The sequence below is a fragment of the Rutilus rutilus genome, assembly GCF_951802725.1.
Source record: "Rutilus rutilus genome assembly, chromosome: 18".
NCBI classification, from domain to species: domain Eukaryota; kingdom Metazoa; phylum Chordata; class Actinopteri; order Cypriniformes; family Leuciscidae; genus Rutilus; species Rutilus rutilus.
The window spans coordinates 18233756-18260801 of record NC_140231.1 but is presented as its reverse complement, the minus strand read 5'-3'; the positions used below and the strand labels follow the sequence as shown (position 1 = coordinate 18260801).

The 27046-nt window shown below is 37.3% G+C and overlaps 2 protein-coding genes across 2 annotated transcripts in view; both read left to right on the top strand.

The window, feature by feature from the left end:
* The window catches only part of dixdc1b (DIX domain containing 1b), a 29623-nt gene extending 26100 nt beyond the window's left edge, over positions 1-3523 (top strand). The window contains exons 17-20 of the mRNA XM_084388127.1: positions 44-152; positions 274-382; positions 1964-2043; positions 2125-3523. Of these exons, the coding sequence (XP_084244253.1) occupies positions 44-152; positions 274-382; positions 1964-2043; positions 2125-2131 (305 nt within the window). The 3' untranslated portion in view covers positions 2132-3523. The remainder of the gene's footprint in view (positions 1-43; positions 153-273; positions 383-1963; positions 2044-2124) is intronic.
* Positions 3524-3960: 437 nt separating this feature from the next.
* On the top strand, positions 3961-26903 carry ddx10 (DEAD (Asp-Glu-Ala-Asp) box polypeptide 10). Its single transcript, XM_084388123.1, has 18 exons — positions 3961-4274; positions 4825-4885; positions 4969-5099; positions 6240-6398; positions 6504-6624; positions 7073-7262; positions 7383-7509; positions 8911-9073; positions 9280-9364; positions 10244-10345; positions 10958-11045; positions 11352-11440; positions 11734-12064; positions 13414-13533; positions 13610-13774; positions 18158-18214; positions 21866-22029; positions 26589-26903. The coding sequence occupies exons 1-18, from the start codon at positions 4086-4088 to the stop codon at positions 26788-26790; spliced, it is 2544 nt and encodes an 847-aa protein (XP_084244249.1). The 5' UTR covers positions 3961-4085; the 3' UTR covers positions 26791-26903.
* Positions 26904-27046: the final 143 nt, after the last annotated feature.

Sequence of the window (27046 nt, the reverse complement as noted above, 5' to 3'; positions counted from 1 at the left end):
TAAAACACTACTAAAGTGAAGAATGTCCTCTGTTCACGTACAGAAATTGCTCATTCTCACAGCAGCCCTGCGCTAAACTCATCAGCGTGCACCAAAGTCCTGTACTTTACTGACCGCTCACTCACGCCATTCATGATCAACATCGCCAAGAGGTCAGTCAGACTCTCTGTTACACATATATTTTTGCTTGAGTGGGTCTCTAGTCTTAAATCTCTATAATGCAGTGTACTTTAGGTATGTGCTATGAAACTGTCCATTGTCTTATGTCGGCAGGCTGGGGGAGGTCACCTTGCGAGACTTCAAGGATGCCGTAGATCGAGAAGGCAATTATCGGTACCATTTTAAAGCACTGGATCCAGAGTTTGGCACTGTGAAGGAAGAGGTAATGCCACATAATCAATCAACAGGATATATTCTCTCTATATTCAAGCATCTAAATCAGTGGTTCTCAACCAGGGGGCCTCAGAAAACTTCCGAGGCACAGTACACACAGTTCACAGACACAATCACAGACATGATGACTTAAAAATGATCTAAATAATATATTATTATTATTAATAATATAAGTAAAATTAATGCTATTAAAAATATATCAATAATTTAAATATAAATTATATAAACTATATTATTAACAGAATTAATATAGAATTATAACAATATTTATTCAAAGGAGATGTAAATGAATGAACCACAATTCATTTTGTGATTCCAGAAAGTTTCACAAAGTGTATTTGTTAATGAATGTGACCAATCCAAACTTACTGACTGTAAGTGATTTCTGAGAAACACTGTTAATATTTGAAATCAACACTCAAACAAACACAGTCCTCCCTCAATTTCTTCACCCCCAAAATAATGATGAACACTCTATGCAACACAGGAAACCACCAGCTGGCACATCAGACAGCTCGAGCAAGGATGGATGACTCAGATTCAACAACAACAACATATAACAACATATCTTAGATGTATAAAATGGCAAAAAAATAAATAAATGTTACTCACTTATGAGCAGAAACAAAGCAAAAGTCTGTTTTCAGACCTTAAAATTATTGTCTAAGAGCCATGTGACTGTCATGTTTGCGTGCCTCGCTGACAGGACCAAACTTGCCCTGTACGTGATTTTAAAACATAAGACAATACCCAGATTTCAAAAGTAGTCACTTCTACTGTTACATGGTTTTCACTATGAGATGATAGCCTAATTGTTATATAATTCAGATGGGCTACAGGTTATTTTTATGGTATTCCAAAAAATTGTTTTATTAATGTGATCTTTGGTACATTTTACTAGTATTTACCATACTTTCAATACAAAAATTTAAATATGAAAAATATGCAGTTTGAAAATTATTTTCAAATAAAAGCATTTTCTTTATCAAAAGCCTTTTTTCAAAAGGTACATCTTGAAAAGGGGGGGGTCGTCTTATATTCGTAGCAATATGGTATATTCCTCTGACCTTTTCCTCTTTGGTAATATATCTCAGCCATCTCTCTTCTATAGTCTTTTTCGACAAATGTCCCGCTTGCTCACTCTCTCTCTCCTCCCCCGTCATGAGTTTATACACCGCCTACTGCTGATTGGCTACAAGTGTGTTTTGGTGCTCTGTGGATCGGTTCGATCCACTCCTATTTACACAGCCAGGACTATGTACAAACACCTTTTTTTCAGCACAGAACATCTAACAAATATTCACAAAATTGTTTGTTTAGGTGTTTTTAACGCTGTTGAAAATATTACATTTTCTACAGCATTTCTCAGAAATCGCTTACTGCGCCTTTAAATGATTTATATCAACATTTCCCGTTTCTGTTCAAAATATATTAAAATATGTTTTGACTGTACAGTCAAAAAGACTGAGAACCACTGATTTAAATTAAATAACTAAATTAAAAACATTCAATTAAAATGTTACAGATATTGTATAAAGAGAAAGTAATAGAGATAACTGGCTTCTCTCAGGTTTTCCAGGATGATGCAGTGGTGCCTGGCTGGGAAGGGAAGATCGTGGCCTGGGTAGAGGAGGATCATGGGCAAATAGGGTACTGCGTGCACCTACACAGCTGGCATCCACATCTGTTTCTCACCATTTTAAGCTCACTCTCTCTTTCTTTCCTCCACAGGACCTAACATGAGTCTGCAAGAATCTGTCAAAGGAAATAAAGACATCTGTGCCAAATATGAAATAACATTGATTTGTAACTTAAGTGTACAGAGAATGGAATTCTCTTCAGTGCCCTAAGAAAGTCCCACCCACTTTTTACTCAATCCTGCATGAGCTGAACAGCAGAATGAACCTGAAAGGACATGGAGGAACATCTGAAGGATCACCAAATGGAGAAAGTCCCATCTTGTGTCCTGTCCAGACCGGTAGTACACGCATATAACTTTACAGAGGATGGGAGAAAAGCATTTCTGATCTGTTTTAAAGGTCTTGCCATAGAACAGACACCCATTCCAGCAAATGCTTTATGAGCAGACAAACTCTTCACTTGTGATGCAAGGAGCCTTTTGTTTGTTGCTGTAATGACACACTGGATTTCTCAATTTACCTACTTTAAAGTAGGTTCTGCCAGAGTACTTTTTTGTTTATTTCGTTTAACCAAAATTGATATAATTTTGCTGTGGAAAGAGACAAGTAGGGAATCTTGACTGTCAAGAGTACTTGAGTGAATGTGTTGTGAATCTTAAGAAAGAATAGCAGTACAAATATGTGTGAGTATAGACTGGAAAAGAGTTTAAAGCCTGTAGGTGACTCGCTATGAGATTGTTTTTGTTTTTTATCATAGAGAAAGAGTTTCCCTAAAACATATGTTAGACACATTCCAAGGACCAAAGCATTTTGCTTGTTTGATATATGATCTTACGATATCATTCAGTATGTCGTTTTAAAGAGCCCTCTGTTAGTAACATCCACACAGGCGATGAAGGCTTTTTTGTATGGATGTCTTTTGAGAGTTTGAACTGAAGATTTGACTGTATGGCATAAATGTGAGATTACTATTCATGATTTTGACACAATATGTAAATGTAGTACATATAATTTGCAAGAAAGCGCTTTCTGATTATTGCAGGCTTTCAAATGTAATTTAGAAAGTACGAGATGTGCTGTTCAACTGCACTGATTTGAGTTTACAGGAAAGTGCCTGGAGTCTGCTACAGGAGAGAGGTGACCGAGTTTGCCTTTTGTATTTTTGTTCTGTTTTATATTTATGTAAATATGTTTATATCTGAGAGACAGAGCGAGGCATAGTGCCTTTACACTGTATAAATGATGTCCTATAAATACTGAATAATATTTTAAAGATATGAAAATGTCTCATTTGTTTCCAAAAAAGGATATAATTACTCTCATCTGAGAAGCCTGTTGTTAACAAGAACCGCGTTCATTCACAAAGGATGGTTATATAAGCAGCTGTATGCTTTACTGAAATTCTGCTTTACCCTCCCGATTACTGCTGTTTGCATTTCTGGTTGAAGAAGATTGTTATTTGGTTTGCAAATAAACAGTTTGAAGCAGTATACACTATGTATGTGTTTTTATTAAATAAATGTAATTGTTAAAAGTATTGTCATTACTATTAATCTTCTTTATCCCCCTAGTGATAAAGAATATTACATGATTCAATATCATATGTATGTACAGAATGTTATATTTTTGTTGATATTTGGAACAGCACTCACACAAAACTTATAGTAGCAAATACAACATTATCTTTTTTTACATTTTAATGAAAAAGCAACTGTTTCTGAGATATAGTGGACCATTAGATACCCATGACGTAAATAAAAACGTACATTCTATCCCACGATCTCTTCGAGTAGATTATAAGTAGATTTATAAAATATTAAACTAGAATGGAATGTGTAAAATATGAATTATTTGAAACGTTAGCGCTTATTTTCGCTGGTTTAGGTGGGCATCTCTGAGATGGATCAATAAGTGTCTCACCGCCCCGGGTCGTTAGATGGCGCTGATTCACTTAATCAGCAACGCTCACCGCGAGCAAAACATCTCGCGAAGTAAACATTCACGTGTTGTTACGTCGGTCACACACTACCTAGTCTACGAAATAGAGTAAAAATGCGTGAGAAAAATAACAAAGAGAAGAAAAAGGTAACCGACGACCCTGTAAAGAATTTTGAGAAATGGAAAAAGAAGTACGATAAAACGAAAACCAGAGTCAAACGAGCTCAACAGACCACTAGGAAGAAACGCGACTGGGAGGTGGAGAGAGAAAATATACAGAGACTGGTTAAAAAATACTCGGAGGTAAGATATATGAATCTGCTGCTAGTATGAAGCATTTCTGATGTCTATTGCTTGTTTCTAGGGGCTGCCACGTGTTTATTTACCTGTTGTGCGGCTGTTGTGACATCTGCCTTGACAAACAGATCAGTCACAGTGTAAACCGGACTATTTAAGAGGAATGTTGACAAGCACAGATCTTAATAGTCCTTAGGATATTGTACGACATGCTTCAAGTGTTGCTGATAGTTGTATCTGGTCAGTGGTCAGGCATCCTTTCAGCTCAGGTCTTCACGTAAACATATTTTTTTCAGTGGTCACTGGTCCTGGGACAGAACAGGCCACATACATAACTGTTATAAATGTTTACGTATCAAGGATTTGGATTGATTTGATTAAGCATGTTAAGTGTTCAGATGTGTTTCAGTGGTCTGCATCTTGCATTTTATATATGCCACATCTGATCTGATGCATCAGTTTGATATTTTCTGAGGTCCTAATACACCCAATCCATCTTAAAACATGCCACTTGATTTTCTTGTGAAGGTTTTAACATGAGTAACTGTGTTCCTAGATCAATTCCAAAGAGGCTGTTAAGTTCTCTGATTTTCCACTCTCAAAAAAGACTCTGAAAGGTGAGCAATCTTGTTTATTTGCATGCTTATACGTTCAATTATGTCTTCTTGACCTTAATAATGATTTTGATGATGTCATTTAGGTCTTCTTGTGGCTCAGTACAGGCAGCCCACAGAGATTCAGAGGCAGACTATTGGCTTTGCTTTGCGAGGTAAAGATGTTCTTGGTGCTGCAAAGACGGGCTCTGGAAAGACTTTGGCCTTCCTCATCCCGGTAAGCAATACACGTCTGAGGTTTGTTGTAGTTTTAACTTGGTAACATTATTTGGTAGCTCTTTATTTTAGAGTCCTGTTCCCCATGTGCATACTATGTACTTATTACAGTAATTGCAATAACTGATTAATAACTAGGTACTAAACCTGAACCTACGCATAAACCTAACCAAAAGGTAATTTGTTTATATGAATATTTATGTTATTTTAGATTTTTATTTTTTTTTGGAAATATCTACAATACCGGTCAATAGCTTGGAATAATTAAGATTTTATTTTTAATGTTTTTGAAAGACTTATCTTGTGCTTTTATATGAACAAAAATACAGAAAAAAAATTCATTTATTTCTGTGGTGGCAAAGCTGAATTTTCAGCATCGTTACTCCAGTCTTCAGTGTCACATGATCCTTCAGAAATCATTCTAATATGCTGATTTGATGCTTAGTTATTAATAATGGTTCTTAATATTGTCTATTTTGAACAGTTTTGCTGCTTAATATTTTTGTGGAAACTGATGTCTTTTTTCTTTGTATAGAAAGAATACATATTTATTTATAATAAATTTCAGTTTTGGTCAATTTAATTTGTCCTTGCCGAATAATTCTCTTTTTTTTTTTTAAACATATCCCAATCTTTTGAATGGTAGTGTTAGTGTATCCCGGTTTCCACAAAAATATTAAGCAGCACAGCTGTTTTTAACATGTTTATGTTTATAATGTTTCTTGAGCGCTAAATATGCATATAATAATGATTTTTGAAGGATCATGTGACACTAAAGACTGGAGTAATGATGCTGAAAATTCAACTTTGTACTACAGGAATAAATTACATTCTTATATTGCAGTTGTAATCATTTTTGGCAATATTAGTGTTTTTACTGTATTTTTCATCAAATAAATGCGGCCTTGGTGGGTATAAGAAACTTCTTTCATAAACATTCAAAAAACATAATTATGCCAAACTTTTGACCGGTAGTGTAATATTTACAATATAATATTAAACATGTTATATTTATGTAAATAATATGTAATGAACATTTTAGAGAACCATGAGGATGAGTAAAAGATGATAGACTTTTCATTCTGCAGGGTTACTCAGAATTCAAACCTAATTTGGAAGCCTCTCTTAATACTGTCTCCAGGTTTTGGAGTGCTTGTATCGTGAACAGTGGACAGCGGATGACGGCCTCGGCGCTCTCATCATCTCTCCCACCCGAGAGCTGGCCTATCAGACCTTTGAGGTGTTGAGGAAGATCGGCAAGAACCATGAATTTTCTGCCGGCCTTATAATTGGTGGAAAGGTGTGTCTCGCTAGTTTTTAGTGTTTGGCGTGGTTCTTGCATGTTTGTGTCTAGGTTTTTTTTTTTTGTGTGTAATAATTGATTATTATTTGTCAATGACTGCAGGATCTGAAAGGTGAATCAGAGAAGATCCATCGCACAAATATCATTATCTGCACCCCAGGACGTCTGCTGCAGCACATGGATGAGACGTCCACCTTTCATGCTTCAAATCTACACATGCTTGGTAAGATGATGTTTAGATAGTGCTGTGAATACACTTCTGTTCAAACGTTTGGGGTTGATACGATTTTTTTATGTTTTTGAAAGACTTCTGCTCAGCAACTGCATTTATTTAAAAAACGTTCACATGATTGTGCTTCAGAAATCATTCTAATATGCTGATTTTGTGCTCAAGAAACATTTCATATTAATGTTGAAAACAGTTGTGCTGCTTAATATTTTTGTGGAAACTTTGATGCATTTTTCCATGATCTTTGACTAGTACAGAGTTCAAAAGAACAGCATTAATTGAAATAGAAATCTTATATATCAATGTAAAAGTCTCTGCTGTCACTTTCGATCAATTCCCTGCATCCTGACCCCAAACTTTTCAACAGTGGTGTACATGTGTGCAGGTCTCATTTTCATCCCATTATTTTCAATAACATGACATGCATCCTCTTCCACGGCAGTACTCGATGAAGCCGACAGGATTCTAGACATGGGTTTCGCTGACACACTCAATGCCATTGTTGAAAACCTCCCGAAAACACGACAGACCCTTCTCTTCTCCGCCACTCAGACCAGGTCTGTCAAAGATCTGGCCAGACTGAGCCTGAAGGACCCAGAGTATGTGTCGGTCCATGAGCAGGCCAAGTTCAGGTAAGATCGTGATTTTTATAGTCATTTGTGTTGTCAGTTGGGTCAGTCAGCTTGCTCTTAATGTCAGTGGCTTTTTGACATAATGGGCATGCAGATCTTGTACACTAATCTTCTCTGCAGTACTCCTGCAACTCTGGAACAGAACTATGTGGTGTGTGAGCTGCACCAGAAAATCAACATGCTCTTCTCATTTTTGAGGAGTCACCTTCAGAAGAAGATCATAGTCTTCTTTGCCTGTTGCAAAGAGGTAAGAGCTCAAACTATTTCTGTTCTGTAGTACATCACTGTGCATGTTCTCATAGAATACATAGTAAATTTGTTATAGTATTGTATTTTGGAATTTGTTTAAATTTAATACAATTTAAAAAATAACTTACACTACTGTTCAAAAGTTTAGGGATTGGTTAGATGTTTTAAATGTTTTTGAAAGAAGGCAATTATACCCACCAAGGCTGCATTTATTTGATCAAAAATACAATAAAACCACTGTCTTTCCCACATCCGTGGGAGTTACGGTGTGGAGAAGCCCTGAAGAGGTTAACACCTGGACTGTTGCTGCCCAGAGTGAAGCACAGAGGTGGATCAGTGAGGGTTTGGGCTGCAATATCATTGCATTCCCTACTGTACTTGATGGCCAAGAACTACAGAACCATTCAGACATTGTACCCTGAAGGGGGTGCTGTGTAACAGCATGATAATGCACCAATACACACAGCAAGACTTGTGACAGAATGGTTTGATGAAGATGAAAGTGAAGTTGAACATCTCCCATGGCCTGCTCAGTCACCAGATCTAAATAGTCACTTTTACCCCTAGAGCTAACGGCCTTGCTTTTGCTTCCAACAAGAGCTAACATCAATAATAAGAATCAAAACATGTTATATAATTACCCTTTTTCTCAAACGTAACCTCCGTCTGTAGTATTCCAGTCGAGCTGCACAAATTTGTTCTATGCGTCGTCTTCTAATCCCAAGAAAGGATTGCATAGCCAGGAGAAACATTTGCAAAAAAAACATGTAGTCCGCCATTGTAAATGTTTATGCTTGAAGTTGGCGCAGCCGCGCAAGCGTTTCTGGGAAAGCTATGACGTATGGCAACGTAAACAGTGACGTAACGACGTCGTTCGCTGGGCTCTCTAGTTCAGTGGAAAAACAAACAGGTTCGGAGAAGATTCGCAAGTTGAACCAACTTTGAACCAGCACTAGTTCCGAACCAGTTATTTTTTGGTGGAAAAGGGGTATTTGGGGTATTTTAGAGGAGCAAGTCAAAAAAAAGTTTTCCTCCACAAGTATCACATAGTGACCTGGCCGCTGTTCTGGAAGAGGAATGGCTCAAAATCTCTCTGACAGTGAAGGACTTGTATCTGTCTTTTCCCAAGTTGAATTGATGCTGTATTGGGCACAAAAAGAGGCCCTACACCATACTAATAAAATATTATGGTCTAAATCCAGGTGTTTCAGTTACATTGTTGAATTATTGTGTGTGCTGTTATAACTTATATTCCTTTTTAAACGGTTAATACCAAATCTATTTTCAGGATGGTCGTAATGAATACTAGTGTTATTCTGTTATGTAATGTAATTATTAATCTCTGTTAGTAGTAGTGTAATTCTTTTGAGATGTATTGTTTTTTTCTCCTTATGTTCAGGTTCAGTATCTGTTCCGGGTCTTCTGCCGGTTACGTCCTGGTATCTCCGTACTTGCTTTGCATGGGAAACAGCAGCAGATGAAGAGGGTGGAGGTTTACAATGACTTTGTCCGCAAGACTTCTGCAGTCCTATTTGCCACAGATATCGCTGCCAGAGGACTTGGTAATGGAAATTTGTTCCGTGGACATCTGCCCATATTGGTTTAAATGACTGAAACTAGTGCTGTCAATTTATTGTGTTGATTGACTACAAATCTCAGCAAATGTTTTTGAATATCTGTTTAAAATTGTATTCATCAATCCGCATGTCCTACAAAGAATTCAGTTTGATTGACATCCATATTTGAAATTTTTTGTTTTTGGTCCTAGACTTCCCTGCTGTGAACTGGGTGCTGCAGTTTGACTGTCCTGAAGATGCAAACACATACATTCACAGAGTTGGCAGAGCTGCCAGGTAACCCTGATACAACTGTTTTATTCTGTACTCACTTGTATTTTGAAATCTCGTTGTAAAAACCTTAACAGGAATCTGCATTTGCACTGTGAGTTTTAGCTGTAACACTAGATGGCAGATTTGATCTGTTCCTCATCACTTCCATATTCTCAATATATATGGAAACAGTGTTGAAATTTGAATTCTGCTCTTCAAATGTTTTAAATGACATTTATAGGTCCTTTTATATGTGCTCTTATTCCTTGATGCTCTTACAAACACACTAGCATGTTTTATATATTCCTCAAATAAACAGTTTTCTGACACTTGCACTGATACAAGTTACATACAAGTCAATTCATATTCAACCACTGTACAGATTGTCTATTGACACTGCTCATGATGGATTAATGCCAGCCCAACTATTGAGTTCCATTTTTAGACTCTGGCTTGACTTGTTAGTTTCACCTTGAGGGCAAGTATTAGGCTCTACAGTCTAGCTACAGAAACATGTCAAGTTTCTCAACGCTTAGAGCGAGACAGCACACACCTGCCGTCCACCAAAGCTGTCTATTTTTTTTGTGCTATACTTGTCTTTTCAGTGTGGAATCGATATCCTCAGTAACTCCCCTTCATAGATCACCACCCTCAGCAGAAAGCTTTAACACGAGCACTCATAGAGCTGAGTGTTTAAAAAAAGACACCTTTGTGTGAGAGGCCTGTAATGCAGCAGACCACCCAGTGGGACCTTAAAGGGATAGTGCACCTAAAAATAAAAAATCTGACATAATTTACTCATGCTGTTCCAAACCTGAATGCTTACTATCTGTTTTTTGTGTAAAAGAAAAGAGGACATGTTTTGAGTGCAATTATTCCTTTTAACTGTCTATTTCTCTGTAGGTATAAGGAGGAAGGTGAGGCGCTTCTGATCCTGTTGCCCTCGGAGGAAAAAGGCATGATTGTACAGCTTCAAGAGAAAAAAGTTCCCATTAACAAAATCCAGTGAGTGCAGCTCTTCTTTCCTGTGTGATTGCACAGTGAAAATAAGATGGGCTTTGGAAATGTTTAGATTTGTGTGTGATGTGACCTGTTTCTTCTCTGGATGCTGGTTCATCATCATTTTGCAGAGACTGAATGCGTGGTCTTTGTGAAGAATGGAGGAAGTAATGTGCATGCTGAGAACAAAATATGGCAGCTTAATTCATGTGATCATTATGATCAGTGATATCTGCTGAGAGAATAAAACTGCAGTCTCACTCTCCACCGGCCTGATTTTATGTTTGCTATTAGTCATTGTTACTGTAGTTGAGTATCTGAGATGTCAATTTGTGTGCTTTACATTATCTACCTTTGTTCATTTACATATATTTAATTATCAGACACTATAAAATATAATAAAAATAACATAAAATAATACAAGAATTAATGTTTTAATGAGCCTTTTTATTTTTTACATTTTAAAACTGTTTTATTTTTTTAAGAATTATACATTTTATATACATTTTTTTATTTATATATATATATATATATATATATACCTGCCTTGACCACAGATTGTAATACCTGGTGTAAACAAGGCCATTGACTTAATCATTTGTTTTAATGCGTTCTCAGAGTGAACCCAGAGAAGTTGGTGTCAGTTCAGCAGAAGTTGGAAGCCTTCCTGGCGCAGGAGATGGACCAGAAGGAGCGGGCGCAGAGGGTAAGGTCAAAGAGGAGACCTGACTTCCTGTGCAGTCTGTCACACCTCGTCTCTAACACTGAAGGTTGATGTTATACTGTAGAGCAGAGCCATGCTTTTAGGATAATCTGATTGTCTGCCTCACGCTCGGGACTGAGCTTTGTGAGGCTTATTATAGAGGGATGAGCAGCGTGAAATGTAATCGGGCAAATTGCTGCCATGAAACGCCTGCTTGTGCACTCTCACTAATGTGTTTATCAGGGATAAGGTTTCAGATTTTATCGTCCGTAATACCTCTTCTATTTTTTCCCCTCCTCTCAACTGCAGTGTTTCGTGTCCTACCTCCGCTCAGTCTATCTGATGAAGAACAAGGATGTCTTTGATGTTTTCCAGCTCAAACTCCCAGAATATGCCATGTGAGTGGATGCTGTGAAGTAATGCCCAGTACCAGCTGTCTTCTGTGTAAATGTGTTTGCGCGTGTGTCCACTTCGAACAAACGCATGAGTACTTTAAAGTGATGTGTCACTGTTATGCAATTAAATCCTCCTAAAATAAACCTATAAACTTTTGGTTGTTTTTTTGGCCAAAACTGTCTTGGTTTAAAAAAAAGAAAAAAGAGTTTAAAAAAAGTTTGGTTCTCATAAAAGAACCAAAAAAGAGGCGTTTTGATCGTTCAATTTCATTTTTGTGTGATCTCATCACTGTCAGGTCATTGGGTTTGGCGGTGGCACCACGGGTCCGGTTCCTCAGTAAGACCCAGCAGCAAAAGAGCGGAGCGGCGCAGGACGACAGCGGTGCTGCAGGACACGAGTCTGAAGATGAGCTGCAGAGCTTCAAAGCCAAACTCGAAGGACAACAAGCTGAGTCTCAGTCCTCACAGTCTGAGGAAGAAGAAGAGGAGGAGGATGAAGAGGAGGAGACATTAAAGCCTGCAGCTCTGCTATGTGGCTTTAATGAAGAGGACGACGACGATCTGGACCTGCTGACTGTCAAGCGTAAAGACGTGTTCAATATCAATGAAGAAAGCCAAGACGATGAGGTAAATAAACACACATCTGGTGTCATTACAGTTATTCCACATTTCAGATGGTCTGCGCTTTGTGCCCACTGGCAGCAGTAAAGGGTCCCATTTCAAAATAAATTTCATGACTGTATGCTTGATTTTATGCACCTGTTAGTACTAATTGTGACGGAAATAGCTAAAACTATTACTTAGAAGGAAATGTCCACATACTTTTGGCCATGTAATAGAGTAATAGTCATTTTTCCATGCAGAAAAATCTAAATACATTATTATATCTTAACAGGATGTTCCTGTATGCATCATACCAAATCACAAAGTATACACTTCAGCTGTAAACCGGCATATTTTAAAGAGTCCTTGACTCTAAAAGAGGAAAAGAATTGAGAATTGTGATTCAGGAGGGCTTCTATTCAAGTTCTGTGCACTTTGCGTTCAAAGCTTGTTGTTTCAGTAGGTCTGTAGATATCAGGACATGCTAAATTATGTAACACTTCTCTCAATATGCCTCCGAGACACAGCATGACTCCTGTGCAGACCTGGCAAGTTTATGAGAGACGCGGACCTGTGAGTCATGTTGAAATTGCCTGATTTGTCTTTAGGCTTCACAATCAAATACTGCAGTACAGTATATTTCACAGAATTGTTTTTACTTTATTTTTATTTAAAGAAGTGCAGCCTAGGTGAGAATAACAGACTTAAACATCTTACATTAAAAACCGTACTGACCCCAAATGTTTGAACGTTAGTGTGACAACTATATATATATATATGCACACAATAGATTTGATCATGCCCTAAAAAATATAAACACTGCATAATATTTTAAAATAAATTAAAATATTGACATAAAACAATATTTACAGTTTTAAAGACACTTTATATCCCTTCAATTTACTCCTTTCACAATAATCGAATGTCTTTGAATGATCATCTTTTGGTAGCTTTTTTCAATTTTCAATATATATTGATTAGTCAGAACCATGTAAATGATTTTATTTAAATTTTTATAGATATACTATTGCGTCTATAGTCTTCTTCAAAATGATGTGATCAGGCTAAAGGCTGTTTGTGCAGAAATGCAAATGAGCAAGTACCTATTTTGAGTTTTCAGAGGAGTTAAGTGGAAAGTGGTTTTCTTCAAGATCTGAACCTTTTCACATCTCATCAGCACTCAACTTTAATGACTGCAAAGGAAAAAGTGATAGTGTCTGTGGAGTGGTGTTGGGTGTCAATGCCCTGATTGAATGAACTGCTTTCGGAGCTCCTTTATGAATTCTCGTTTTCAATCTTGGCTCCAGGGAGTTTGAAAAGACAGCTTTTATGATTACTAATGGTTATGTAAAACATGTTTTTTCTTTCTTTAGGGCTCAGATGCTAATTCCAGGAATAACAGACAAAAGGAGTCCAAATTCAAAGATGCAAAGAAAATACATAAAAGAAACTTAAAGGTCAACACTAAGAAGATCTTCACTGAGGAGGGAAAGGTTTGTATTATCAGAACTCATATGTGAGTGATAGTCATGAAACGCAGTGTAAATGAACTGTGATACATGTGTGCAGGAGGTGCAGCAGTGGCCTCCGCTGCAAAGGACCATGGTACCAGATGAAGAGGAGGACGAAGAGATATCTGGCATTAACGTGGAAGCAGCCAAAGAGCGACTCCGCAGAGAAGACCAGGAGTTTGACAAGATCGAGTACCGCCGTAAGATCCAGGAGAAACACAGGGTGAGATCAACTGTACCATAATATTTCCCATCCTCCTGGTTCATGCCAAGTCCATGTGGCTCCTCCTTCAATAAAATGTATCAGAGAGGCCTTTAATTCATTGTGTTCAGCTCCAGGTGTTCAGATTAAAGTAATATTGAAGGAGCTGAGGGCAATGGGCAATCGAAAAGACACTCTGGCCCTGTGGCTGGTGCTCTCGCAGGTTCAGGCAGATCGAGAATAACTGAGATACCTGTGCAGGCAGAGTGGCTTCAAGCTCCAGGCATCAGTGCTCGAGATTGGGCCTCTGACTTATTACTGTAGTTCTGAGTATTGGACAAGCTTTTAAAGGATTTCTCTCTGGCAAAATTACACTATTTGCAACATTCCAGTGGAGAGTGTTTTCTTGTTAAGAGTTAAGTTCGGTGAAGCACATCCCTGGTTTATGTCTGATGCAGTTTTCAGTTTATTAGGTTTTTTTTGTAATCGATCTCTGGGAGTGTGTTGCTCAATGAGAACGCACAAAAATAATGGGATCTATTTATATAACTGGACACAGATGAGGACTGGCCTTTTTCCATTACAGTTAAAGCCTAAAGTTAGTGTCCTAAAAATAAATAATTAATTAAATCATAAACATTTATATTGTTAAATAAATATTTGAAAATAAAATTAGTCAAAATTAAATGTTTTCTAAAAGATTACATATTTATTAATTTTGAGGAAGTAAATTTTGTATAATAAATTTAGTATAAGTAAAATATATCTTTTATTTATTTTTTTGTAAAAAAAAAAAAAAAACACTTAATAAAAAATTAAAAAATGTATTTGTTTACCTGCATGTCATTAACCTAAATCAGAGAACTGTGCATATGCAAATGTGTTGTTAAATTACACAAATATTAAACTTCAAATCTCCGGGGGTACTTCAAGTAAATATTTTGGTTATATTTTATGTTAAAGAGCTTTGACTGACAAAAAAGTTCCTGCAATCTCCGCACTATGCCAACCAAAAGAATCATCCATTGAAAAAACAAATATTAAAGTCAGTGTGAAATGGGGATGAGTCTGAAGCCGAATACTGTGTTCTGAAAGGAAGTAATGCATTCTACGGAACCCCTAAAGGTACTGGTGATGGAAATGAAATAGAAAGAAAAATATGTTTCAGTGCTTAGCGTTTTCTCGCAATTATATGGTTGGGTAATAATTCATTTGCAGGCATCAGGGAGCCGCTATCAATATGCGGGTATTGAAATCGCTTTTGAATGCACACTTGCTATTCGCTTTCACTTCAAATTCTTGATCACGCTTACTTAGGGTTTTATGATATTTTACGCGGTAAGATATTTGTCAATTCACTCAGGATCTGTTGCGCACCAAATCCTCCTTACTATCTTCACGTGATAAGTTAAATCTGATGTACTGTAACCGACTACCACAGCAAGCCTAACGATGTCCCTTTAGAGGCTCTGTAGAATGGTTTATTCATTTTCCATGCCTGAATTTGGATTTAGGCTTTGGGCACATCCCTAGCGTGAAATAAGATGTAATGCTGCTTTTTTTTTTTTTTTTTTTTTTGTCTCATCGAAATTTTGTCTCATCGAATATACTATTTCGGAATTGTGTTATTAAAAAGGGTTGCAAACTCATTTTACACTGACTTTAATTGGCCATGAATATTAAAATATCAGAATATTTTAAAAGAGATGTTATTGTTCATGTCAACCCAGGATAGTACATTTTTATTTCTTTCTTACTTTCACTTCTCAGCCAAGCAAAAACTAAAATAAGAACATGTTGGTGCCAGTCTCTCCTGCCAATTTCTCCTGCCAGTGCTGTCAAGTGCTGACATGAAGACTGGCATACAGTAAAAACTCCTCTTTTATTGATTTTTTTTCTCTGAAAGATACGAGGCAGAACGCAGAAGACATTTTCGTGTGTCTGTGAAAGTTCCTGTGAAAAGCCCAATCATTCTAATTTATTTAGTCATAGTGCTGTCATAGACTTTGAGAGGCAGCTACCCAGTAATCCATCAGATACGTGCACATGCTCATTAATCAGACATGCTGGGTTTTTTTGGGGGGTTTTTTTCATCTTCTCTCATGGAGTCTTTATTACTCAAGCAGAATAGCATTTGTAACTGAGCCCTGTTATATTCAGAGACTAACATAACGCCTAGACTTTTTCCTGTCCCTTTAAAACCGCTGATGGGTTTTGCTGCATATGTGACGTGTCAGCAACTCCAAGGGTAGTCTAATTTTGTCTAACTTTAAGGGTAGGCTTAGTCTTTAGATCTCCTAAGATATTTTTTTTTTAAATCAAATTTCTGCCTTTTTTTTTTTTTATGAAAAAGTACCACAGTGTTCTTGTGGATCTGTGGGTGGATGTTAACCTATTTATTGAGTTAACTATTTATGGCTTTCTCAGGTATGCTCTGGTCAAGCTCATGCTTAAACTTTATTAAGTATAACTTTTTTTATATATATTAATGGCATATCTAAGAACCTGTTTACACCTGATATTAAGGCTTTTTGGTCGATTGGATCTCAAGTGGAAGACACTAATACAGGTGTAAACGGAGTCTAAAACGTTTTGAGCTTGTCCACTTTTGACCACTTCCAGAGGTGAAAACGCATTAGACCAGATTGCTGTCTTGGTGGAAACGCTCATGAGGTCAAATGCGTTCACACAGCCACAAAAGACCGCCCACTCTCCACCTACTGATTTAATACATAAATGGGAAGTGCGCTAGCCAGACGGGATTTGTCAGCTGAGGACCCAAGTACCAAGCACCAAGCCTGTTCTCTCACCATTCCTGATTCTAACACACACTCTGAGTTTCTTGGGGCTATCAGAGCAGAAACGAAAGCTGCTGCTCTCCGTATGTTTTTACAGTTGCTCAGATTTTCATTAAAATCAAATGAGATCCTCTTCAGACCATGTAGGCAAAAAGTTATCAAAAGCTTTTTGATAAACCAAAAAGCTGAGCTTACTCAGTTTTAAGACATCGCCACCTGACCTTGTGGTCAAAAGTTATAACATTTCCAAAAATGCTAATAACTTTTTATTAATTTAGCCTATTTTAATGAAACTTGATAGATTCATTGGGTCATGCTGAGAATAGTGAGACCAATTATAGCATATTTGGTCGAACTTGCTGTCCGCCAATTTGAATTTCTACTTTTTCGAACTCTTAGACCGTTTGTCTGATTTTCACCAAAATTGGCTCAGATTATCTTCAAAACATGTTGGCAAAAAGTTATCAAAAGCTTTTCGATAGACCAGTCCGTTCTCGAGTAATGCATCAAATTTATTGGCATGATGCAAAACTAATTCTGTGGCTGAAACAATTTGGCATATTGACACCAAACTTTACATATTGGTCACCTCACACTGACCACACCATAACAATTAGATAACAGCGCCACCTATTGGTCAAGTGATAAGCAATTTAATCATATTACAGTGATTTGTATTTGTGATTTTTCAGCTATTTTGATTAAAATAATCTAAAAACATCTTTAACTGCTTATTGCTTGCGTCACATTGTTCCTTTTTGTGCTTGGCCCCGATAATTGCTGCTTGCAGCTTTATTATTATTATTATTATTATTATTATTATTATTATTATTATTATTATTATTATTATATATGTATTTGATCATTTAACTTGTATTATTAATAAAATATACCATAGTAAAAATAAGAGAAAATACCAAAGGCTGACTGGTTGGAAAATGAATTTGAGTAGTAGTTAATTTAAAAAAAAATTACCATAAAAGCTTACCCAGGAACATGGCAAAAAATGCTAATATCTGTAGTGAAATTATTTGAAATGTTTTGATAAAAGTGATCTAACTAATGATATCTGTCTTTAAAAAGTATTAGTTTAATATTTTATCCAAAACATTTAGACATATTTAATGGCAGACTACCGCTGTATCTGACTTTAGTGCTGTGGCACTGATATTTGTTCAATGATGAATCCAAGTGAACCGATGGATATGTTTCCACATTTAGCCTCATTTGACATTTCGAAAGTAATGAAAAGCCAATGAAATGCGCTTGACATTGGTTTTATTACACACTCAGCTTTCTGATTTCCATTCAACCCTCAACCTCTAAATATTTCCCGTATCCCAGACATCTGTGACTCACTAGTAATGTGTATAGTTGTGTCTGACAGTCCAGACGCCCTTCATATTACAAAGTGACACAAGACAAACATCAAGTCCTCTTCAATCTCTCTCCAAAAGAAATGCAGAGCACTAAAGTTAAATTGAGTCGTTTGTAATAATCTCCACCTCTGGCTGTTTGACATGTTTATGAGATTGTGCCATGACCAAATCTGAGTATAGTGCAGCTTTTTATTAAGTCTGTTTCTTTTATCTCTTATTTTGAACAGGACAAAAGACTGAAGGAGAAAGCAGCTCGGAGGGAAGCAAACAAACAGCAAAAAGAGGTATGCCAACCGGATCTCTAAGTCATCTCGGAAAGCTGTAACATCTTGTTAGATATTAATGATGAGTGCTGGTTGTGTACGTGAATTAAGGTTTTAAAGCAATTTTGATGATTTCAAAGGCTCATAAAATGGTTTCTGATTTGAAATGAGGAATTCATGTCACAGGGAGTCATAGGGGAGAGATTGCCCCTCTGTCTCTGGCCTTTCCCCCCCGCAGACAGCCCATAATTCATAGGCTGGCAGCTGTCATGTGTCCCGTCTCTCTCTGCCTGTCCTCGCTGGGGGATTGAGCTCTGCGCATCCATATGGAAATGCAGCTGCTGCTCTCCTCTCGTTTGTCATCTGATCAATGCAGCGGACTGTCCAAGAACTCGAGACTATTCATCACCTCCCTAACAATGAATCTCAGCGCTCTTTTAGCATTCATTCATTCCTTCGACTTAACAGCCTGACTGGTGGTCGATCTGTCCATCGTTATGAGTAGTCCAGATTAATTTAGAGAGCTATTGAATCACCCTTTTGACAGCATACGCTGTTACAGATAGCAGTGCTGCTTCATTTCCTGTCAGTTTTCCTTCTTTTGGTGCTCGAGACGTTTGAGGAAATAGATGGACCTTTCAGAGTCTTGTTGTTCAATCGGTCGCAGTCATCACAGAGATATTCATTAATATCACACCATCTGTTTACTGAAAACTTCTCTTCAGAATGATCAGTTTTACCTTTCCAAAATATCTTAATTTTTTTTCAGAAAGAGCACATTTTTAAATACATTTTTTAAAACATCATGGAAATGTATGTAGTGAATATATTATTTATTTTAGAGATACACAGTATATACCGATGTTAGGTTTTTTTTTCTTTTTTTCGTTTGTTGATACTGACTTAGGTTATATAATATATTTTCCAGCCAATATTGGATATTAAAATGTTTCTGACAGCATCTGTCTAACCAGCATACCAGAAATCCCTCTTGTATTAAATAATAAATATTAAATAAATCGAAATAATGTTTTTATAATTCAGAATTCTATTTTTGTAACATTAATGTAATGCATGAATCCACTATTTACAGCTTATATATATAGCCTACCATTCAAAAGTTTGGGGTCTGTAATTTTTTTTGAAATGTTTTTAAAATTCTTCTGCTCACCAAGGCTGCATTTATTTGATTAAAAATACTCTTAAGATCTGTAATATTTGAAATATTATTACAATTTTAAATAAATGTTTTCTCTGAATATATTTTAAATATATAATGTATTAAAGGCACCAATATGAAAGATTTTTAGATTAAATATCCAAAAACCACTAGAACAGTGTTATATATTTTTTTGACCTTGCAACACACTCAAATGTAAAGCAAAACAATGTAAAACAGAGCTGCGTTACCCCACATACACAACGAAAAGAGCGGATGTGGCCAACTGCAGCATAAGCATAATAAAAGCTCAGATACCTGTGTTTCTCGCAGATCTCATTCATTAGCATTCGCTCCCACGGCTCTCAGCACATCCTGCTTCATACCACCATTTCTTAATAAAACTTAATTACCTTAGCTCACCCATGAACATGATTTCTGCCCGAGACCGTCGGATTCCTATCCATCAGCTGTGGAGGGGAAGACAACAACTACCATGATTCCACACTCATTCACGGCGTCAAGCTACGCATTTGTTTTGAATAAGCAACCTCTAGCGGCGAAACTTACTTTTTTATTATTTTTTTTCGCCATTACTCCAATCTTCAGTGTCACATTATCCTTCAGAAATCATTCTAAAATGTTCAAGTAATATTTCTTATTACTATTAAAAACAGTTTTGCTGCCTTTTTTGTGGAAACAATATATTTTGTTTCAGGTTTCTTTGATGAATAGGAAGTTCAAAAGTTTATTTCCATTTTATTTAAAATGGAAATAATTTGTTACATTATAAATATATTTGTTGTCACTTTTGGTCAATTGCATCCTTGCTGAATAAAAGTATACACTTCTTTCTTTCTTTTTTTGACCTCAGACATTGAATGGTAGTATACTATTTATTGTATATTTTAATTTTCCTTTTCTTTTTGTCTGCTCTAGTTTTGTTTGAAGTTCTTGCTTTATTCCAGAGAGTTTTATACTAACAGCCGTTTTTGGCTGTTCTCATACTCTGGCGTTATTCAGTGCACATAGACGCGTCTGTTCAAAGCGCAGGTCTGTCAGCAGAATTCAAATGGGTCTTACAACGCACGATTAGATGAGAGTACAGGCAGAAACACTGCTGAATGCTGAGTATCCTACCTGAACAGACCCCTTATCAGGTCCAAGCACAGATACACAGTCCCCTGTAACCAAAACTTTGACGGCAAAAGGCTGGTCTACATTGTAGATTATTCAGTCCAAGTGCCACCCAACTTGGACAGGAAGACATTGTCTAACTGACATGTGAAGTGGCCAACCACAGTTCAATTTGTATGCTTCATTTTACAATACAAGATTGACGCAGAAAATAAAGTTTCTACCAATCTAGGTGGTCTGTTTAGATGTGCGTAGTACTGTATTTATTTGAATGTATACAGTGTGGGTGTAGATTTATGGTGGTTTTGTGAAAGAAAGAAGGAAGAAATTGCTGTCTGGCCACAGCTATTCGTTTTTCTGTCTTACCTAAACTAAAGTAAAGAAGAAAAGGTCAGAAAACAGGGTCAGACACACCGTGCCAGGTTTAAGAAGCTTGCCTGTCGGCACAATAGGTCAGTCTGAAGGTGGAGCAGGCCAATGGGAAAATAAACCTGGTTGTTGCCGGCACGGGGTTAGATTTGTTAGGTTCTTGAAAATTTTAAAGAACAGAGACAGAGCTGGAATTGATTCCTTCACCGCTACCACTGAGAGAAATGGACACTATTTGGTTCTAAATGATCAAAGAGTGGACATATTTAGGGAGAGGTGTCCCTTGAAGAGGATGAGAAGTACTCCCTATGGCCGCAAGAAGGTCTAGAAAACATGGAGAGATCTATCCATTAGCATTAGCCTTTATCTCAAAGGCAGTTGCTCAGCTGGACTCGAATACGCTCTCAGAAAATATGTGCAAAAATTCTACCTTTAGGAGTACAACGGCTTATCACTGGGGCAGTACCGTTAAAGGGACAACTTTGTAACTTATCTCTAAATGTACCTATCATAGTAGTCTACTCTCTAAAGCCGATATCATGCACCTTTTAGGGGCAGATAAATTGTCCCTTTAATGTAATGCTCCAGTGACAAGCTGTTGGTACCTCTAAAAGTAAAAAAAAAAAAAATTTTTTGACTGATGTGCTGTTTTTTTGTTGGTTTTTTTTGCACAGTTTTTTTGTTTTTTGTAGGCGAGTAGGCTATCCTTGAGCATGCATCAGGGCGCATCGGTATTTATGCTAAAAATGCAAAATGGCAACATGCATTTTTGACTACAAATGGGATCCCAAAACATTTTTGACCCTGATTAAACCTATATTAAGCACTGATTTCTAAAATTAAATCACAAGGGTAATCAGGCTAAATCCCAAAAGTGTGAATGTGAAAGAAAATATTAATTGCAAAAGATATCATGTAATATACCACATAATAAGTATAAATACAGAGTATAAGTATAAATCTGAAAAAAAACAGTATGAAATTGACAAATTTACTCTGTTACACAGGAGAAAACCAAAGCAGCTGCTGCTGCTCCTCCTGATGACGAGGATGAGGATGAGGATGAAGAGGTGGTAGCGTATCTGTCAGGTGCTGATGAAGAATTTGATCCCAGCACCCTTCCTGACCCAGACAAAGTGTGTGAATCTGAGGCCTCCTCCAAGGAAGATGGGTAAGAATGAAGCTTTTGTGAACAACATGAATGACTTTCATCATTTTCAAAGGTCGTGCTGCATTTTAAAGCTCTGAAATTCATCTCAATGAAAGCCGATTGAGTTTTTTGTGGAAAGCTTGGAGCACTAAAAAGGCACAGGACATGGCCTAACTGATATTGATCCTCTAAAATATGAAGTTTCTAATTGTGTACAGCTTCAAATTGAATCCCTATATTTGAGAGTGGAACCAAATATCATATTTTCCCATCATCACTGCATTGCGAAGGGTACGCAGTGCTTTGTGTTAGTGGATAAACCATTACACTGGTAAATCAAGCCAATCAGTCTGACACCACATCACGAGGCCGTAATTATTCCGAAATGAGGAATTGATTCTTCTGATACTTAATTACCGCCTCGGCTTTCTCAGCTCTCTCTGCTTGTATTGAGTTTGTAGCATTCGATTAGGCTCAGGCATGCTGATCCGGTGTTCTTTTTGTACTGGGGTCCGTTGCAGAATTGCCTCTCAGAGGAGGAATCCCTCTATAGGGGAAAATGAATCATGATGATTCATTTTCCCCATGGCAGCATTAAGCACTAATCCTTTAGTTGTCTGTAGATAATCTATAAAATGCATAATTACATCCAGATTTAAAGTGAGAGGTAGGACCATACGTTATGTATTTTTTTGGCACTCTCACCCTTTGTTTCTAACGCTCGCTTTTTGTCTCTTTTGTAAAGCCTGATCACGTCCTCTGTTCTCCTTTGGCGTCGATCTTTCCATCTGTCGGCCTGCACCTTTATGTCTCTGTTTTTCTGTCATTCATGTACGCACATTAGGACGCTCGCCGACACACACAAACACTCTTGGTGTAGCGGTGCAGGTGATACAGCATAGACAGGAGCAGTGGCTCTGATTAATGACTTGGTGCGGGGTGTTTACTGCATGGCTACACTTACCGAATGCAAGAGAGGCTCCGGCGCTGTAAATCTGATAAATCTCTCTCTCTTCCTCTTCCTTTGGCTCACTCAACCACTTTCTTTTCCGTCATATCGAAGGCTGTTGTTCGGGACTGGAGCCAGAGGCATCACTAACCCTGAGCTCTTTCCTGTTGCGGTTCCTGTCTTCCTGCTTTGCTGTCTTGACAGATACCCCCCTGCCATAAATCTAATGGGATCTTATTGGCCCTGTCTCACCTCTGCCCCTGCCAGCACTTTGCATCCAGAATAGCATGATGCTGTACAAGTCTTTGGGAATATTTCTTAAAGGGAGAGTGCAACTCAATGAATGCTGAGTTACAATGAAATAAATGATTGGTCAGTTTATGAAGAAGGTTCATGTGAAAAGCATCAATGTTTGTAAATGAATCAGTTGATCTGGTCTTTCATTTACGACTCTCTTCTCAGTTATTCATTCTCAAGTTTAACTGACTGACTCATTGATCCTGTCACAGCAGTTAACAGATCACAGGAGGGGATCCAACAACTAGGACTGCACGAATAATTAAACGAAATTAAACGAATGTACAGTGTTCCTAAACTGATGATAGTTCACCCAAAATAAAAAATTCTGTCATAATTTACAGGGCTCAGCATTTCACTCGTATTTGCAAATAAAATAGGTGAGTGAAGAACTGTAAAATGTATTTAGGAATACGTGTAAATAGAAAGTAGTTATTTTTCTTTTTCAGAAAAATCTTAAATGGCATAACGAGGTTTTAAAGGTAACACATGTAGTTTCTCGACACTAGTTGCACTCCTTTCGTGCGTCAACCCTCCACCGACTCAAACATCACAGGTGCAGCTCTTACGGACACTTTCAATAAACGGTCCAACATTTTAGGGATACTTTTAGCTGTGTTGCTATGTGTCATAAGTAAGACTAACACTCTCTCTAGAGCGAACACGAGCGTCTCGCTTGTAATAAACCCATCCAACGTATCTGCCCCGGGCACATTTTTTGACATTATGTTCCACAACTGTTTGAGGCGGTCTACACTGGAAACATCAAAGTAAACAATATAAACTGGAACATTTGTCTTTCTGAATGGGTGCATGATGATGCTGTATGACATTGAAGTGTCCATTGTAGCGTGTTGCATCGCAATGCCCTGTTCGCTTTGTGTTCATGACCTGTTTTATCTTTGAAGGTCTAAACAGAGCAAAATTTGGCTTGCACTTCTGTAACCGAAGTTGAATGTCTTTACCCATGTAACGCATCAGCCATGGTCCCACACCAGCTAAACACCCTCTGGCTCCGCCTGAAACAGTAGCCACGCACCAAACTCATGCTATAGGTTGAACTGGAAAGAGATTGACGATTGCAAATGATCTACTGTTGACGAATTATGGAAATTTTTACATAATTTTTAAATAGAGTTTGAATATAGAAATATTTAAAAACCAATAGTGCATTTTTTGTATAATTGCTTTTTTTATATATATACCAGAGGTGCTTTATTTAGCTAGTCGATTTTGAAGACATAGTTTTGCACATCCCTATTCCTGAGTCATTGAGCTGTCTGGACATATCCTGTGATTTAAAACTCTGTAAGACCAGAAGCCCTTAACAGCTTAATGATGTGTGCTAGATACAACCCTGACTGCTATAGACCAGAGCATAGATTTTCCCACCTCCAGGTGGTCTCTGCACAGTCTCTGGACATGCCTTTAATGATATTAGTTGTCCTGGATATACATGAGTGCACAATTCAAGTCTTAACTCATGTAATTGAGTTAGAACCATTTAAGACCCTCTAACTTAATTAAATTCTGTGCTGATCTGTCGTCCTTCCTGGTTTCTTCACGGTTTAATTATGTAGAAAAGCTGTGCAGAACCAACTTTAGATGAGATCCCTACTAGATCATAACTCGGGCACAAATACGCAAATGTGTTCGCTTGTATATGAAATCACTGACGTCTCAAGACTCAGATAAACTCCGCCTGTGTTCGTAACCACTCCTCAAGCCCGAGCTGCATGGCCCGCTTTGGACCAAGTTATTCGGCGGGCCAAAAAACTCTGGACGTTAGGCCCGACAAGGCCCGATCAAGCCCCGGAAGTGACAGTGGAAACGCGACTGGCCCTGGCACACATTAGCACGCCAGCTTTTAGCCCGCTTTTAACAATTTATTGTGCAGCTCTATTGAAAGTCCAATAACATTTCCTTTATAAAATAGATTAATGCTATAAATCAGACCAGAGGACTGCTTTTCACACCTCAAAGTCTCTTGACAGGACTTTAATAGTATTCGTTACCCTGGATGTGCATGAGTGCATCATTCTAGCCTTAACTCATTTAATTAAGTTGGCAATTGTTTGCATTGGCTATCAAGGTCACCCACATGAGCCGGTACATTGAAAAAGCCCTTTACTTCTAGATGCATGTTGATGGTTGGAATTGTCAATCTCAAATTATTGCTTTTACAAACACTGTGGCGCATCAGGCTGTCTTGAAAGATCAAGTAAGAGTAGCACATCACAGGATCTTTTGTGTTTGCAAGTAGGAGATGGAGGTAAAGCAAAATATAAAGCAAATATAATGTCTCCTATAAACTGAAATTAAAAGACAGAATCTTGAAGGTAAAGCCATTAAAATTAGACTTCTCAAAAAGCTGATTTTTATTAAAGCAAGGCGTTTTTAATTAAAAATATGAACATTCTTTGATGGTCATTTCAATAATTCAGTACCCTTTTTCAAAGAAATCCATAAACCATCCAAGCAACATTTGATATTTAGAATGTTGACATTTTTTTTTTTTTTTTTATGTCAAGGACAAGGTAGGTTCTTAATGTTTTTAGTTTTTACCTTTTTCTTTAACTTTTTTGGGGTCAGTAGGATTTTTTTTTTTTTTTATAAAATTCTTAAGAGATTAATACTTTTATTCAGAAGGAAGGCATTCAATTGTTAAACAATAAAGACACCTAAAAAGTTTTACCTAAAAATATTTCTTTTTCAAATAAATGCTGTTCTTTTGAACTTTTCATTCTTTAACGAATCCTGAAATTTTTTTGCGTGGTTTCCACAAACATAATAAGCAGCACAGCCATTTTTAACATTCATAATAAAAATATTAATGTTAAATAACATTGGTAATAAAAATGTTTCTTGAGCACAAAATCAGATGATTTCCGATGATCCTTTATGATTTCTGAAGGACCATGTGACACGGAAGAAAGAAGTAATGGCTGCTGAAAATTAAAAACAATTTAATCTACAAAATAAATAATAAATAAACTCCACTTTGCCATCACAGGAATCAATTACATTTAAAAAATGTAGAAAACAGGTCTTTTAAATATTATTGTTTTTGATCAAAATGGTGAGCACAAGACACTTTCAAAAACATTGAAAAATCTTACTGACCCCAAACTTTTGAATGATAGTGTATATAACAAAGACTTCCAGGAAAAACTCATTTTACATAATGTGGAAAATGTACTTGAATTTGAATGTGTGCATTTTCCACCGCTGGCACATCTTACCCCACTCTCCCCTGTATATATAGCCGGTCTTTCCCTTCTATTCTGTTTTTCGCATCTTTACATTAACCCTCGTTTTATCTTTGTCTTCGCAGCGATTCGTCAGACCATGGTGGCAGGAAGAGAAGTTTCAGCAGCGACAGCAGTGAGGATGATGATGGTGATGATGAAGTACAGCAGACACAGGTGGGCAGGAAGAAGCCCAGGAAGGAGTCCACAGCAGCTCCTCTGGACACTGGCCTGTCGCTGGCCGAAGACGAGCAGCTTGTGTTACATTTATTGGGTAGTCGCAGCTAGTTCCTTTGGAAAAAAGGTTCCTGTACCCATCTTCCCCTTCAGAGTTTCTTATTCATTGTAATTGTATGTTGAATATTAAGAATGCCCCTTTACTAATAAAAAAAAATTCCTGATTGCGATGGAAACTTTAATATTCGATGCCACACATATCTTTATGTGATTTATTGTGAGTGTGCAGGTTATAATTTCCTTTCCTGCCTCTTCCCTTCTTTACATCCTCTCCTCCTCAAGACAGGAATTGAATTCTCATGTGGCA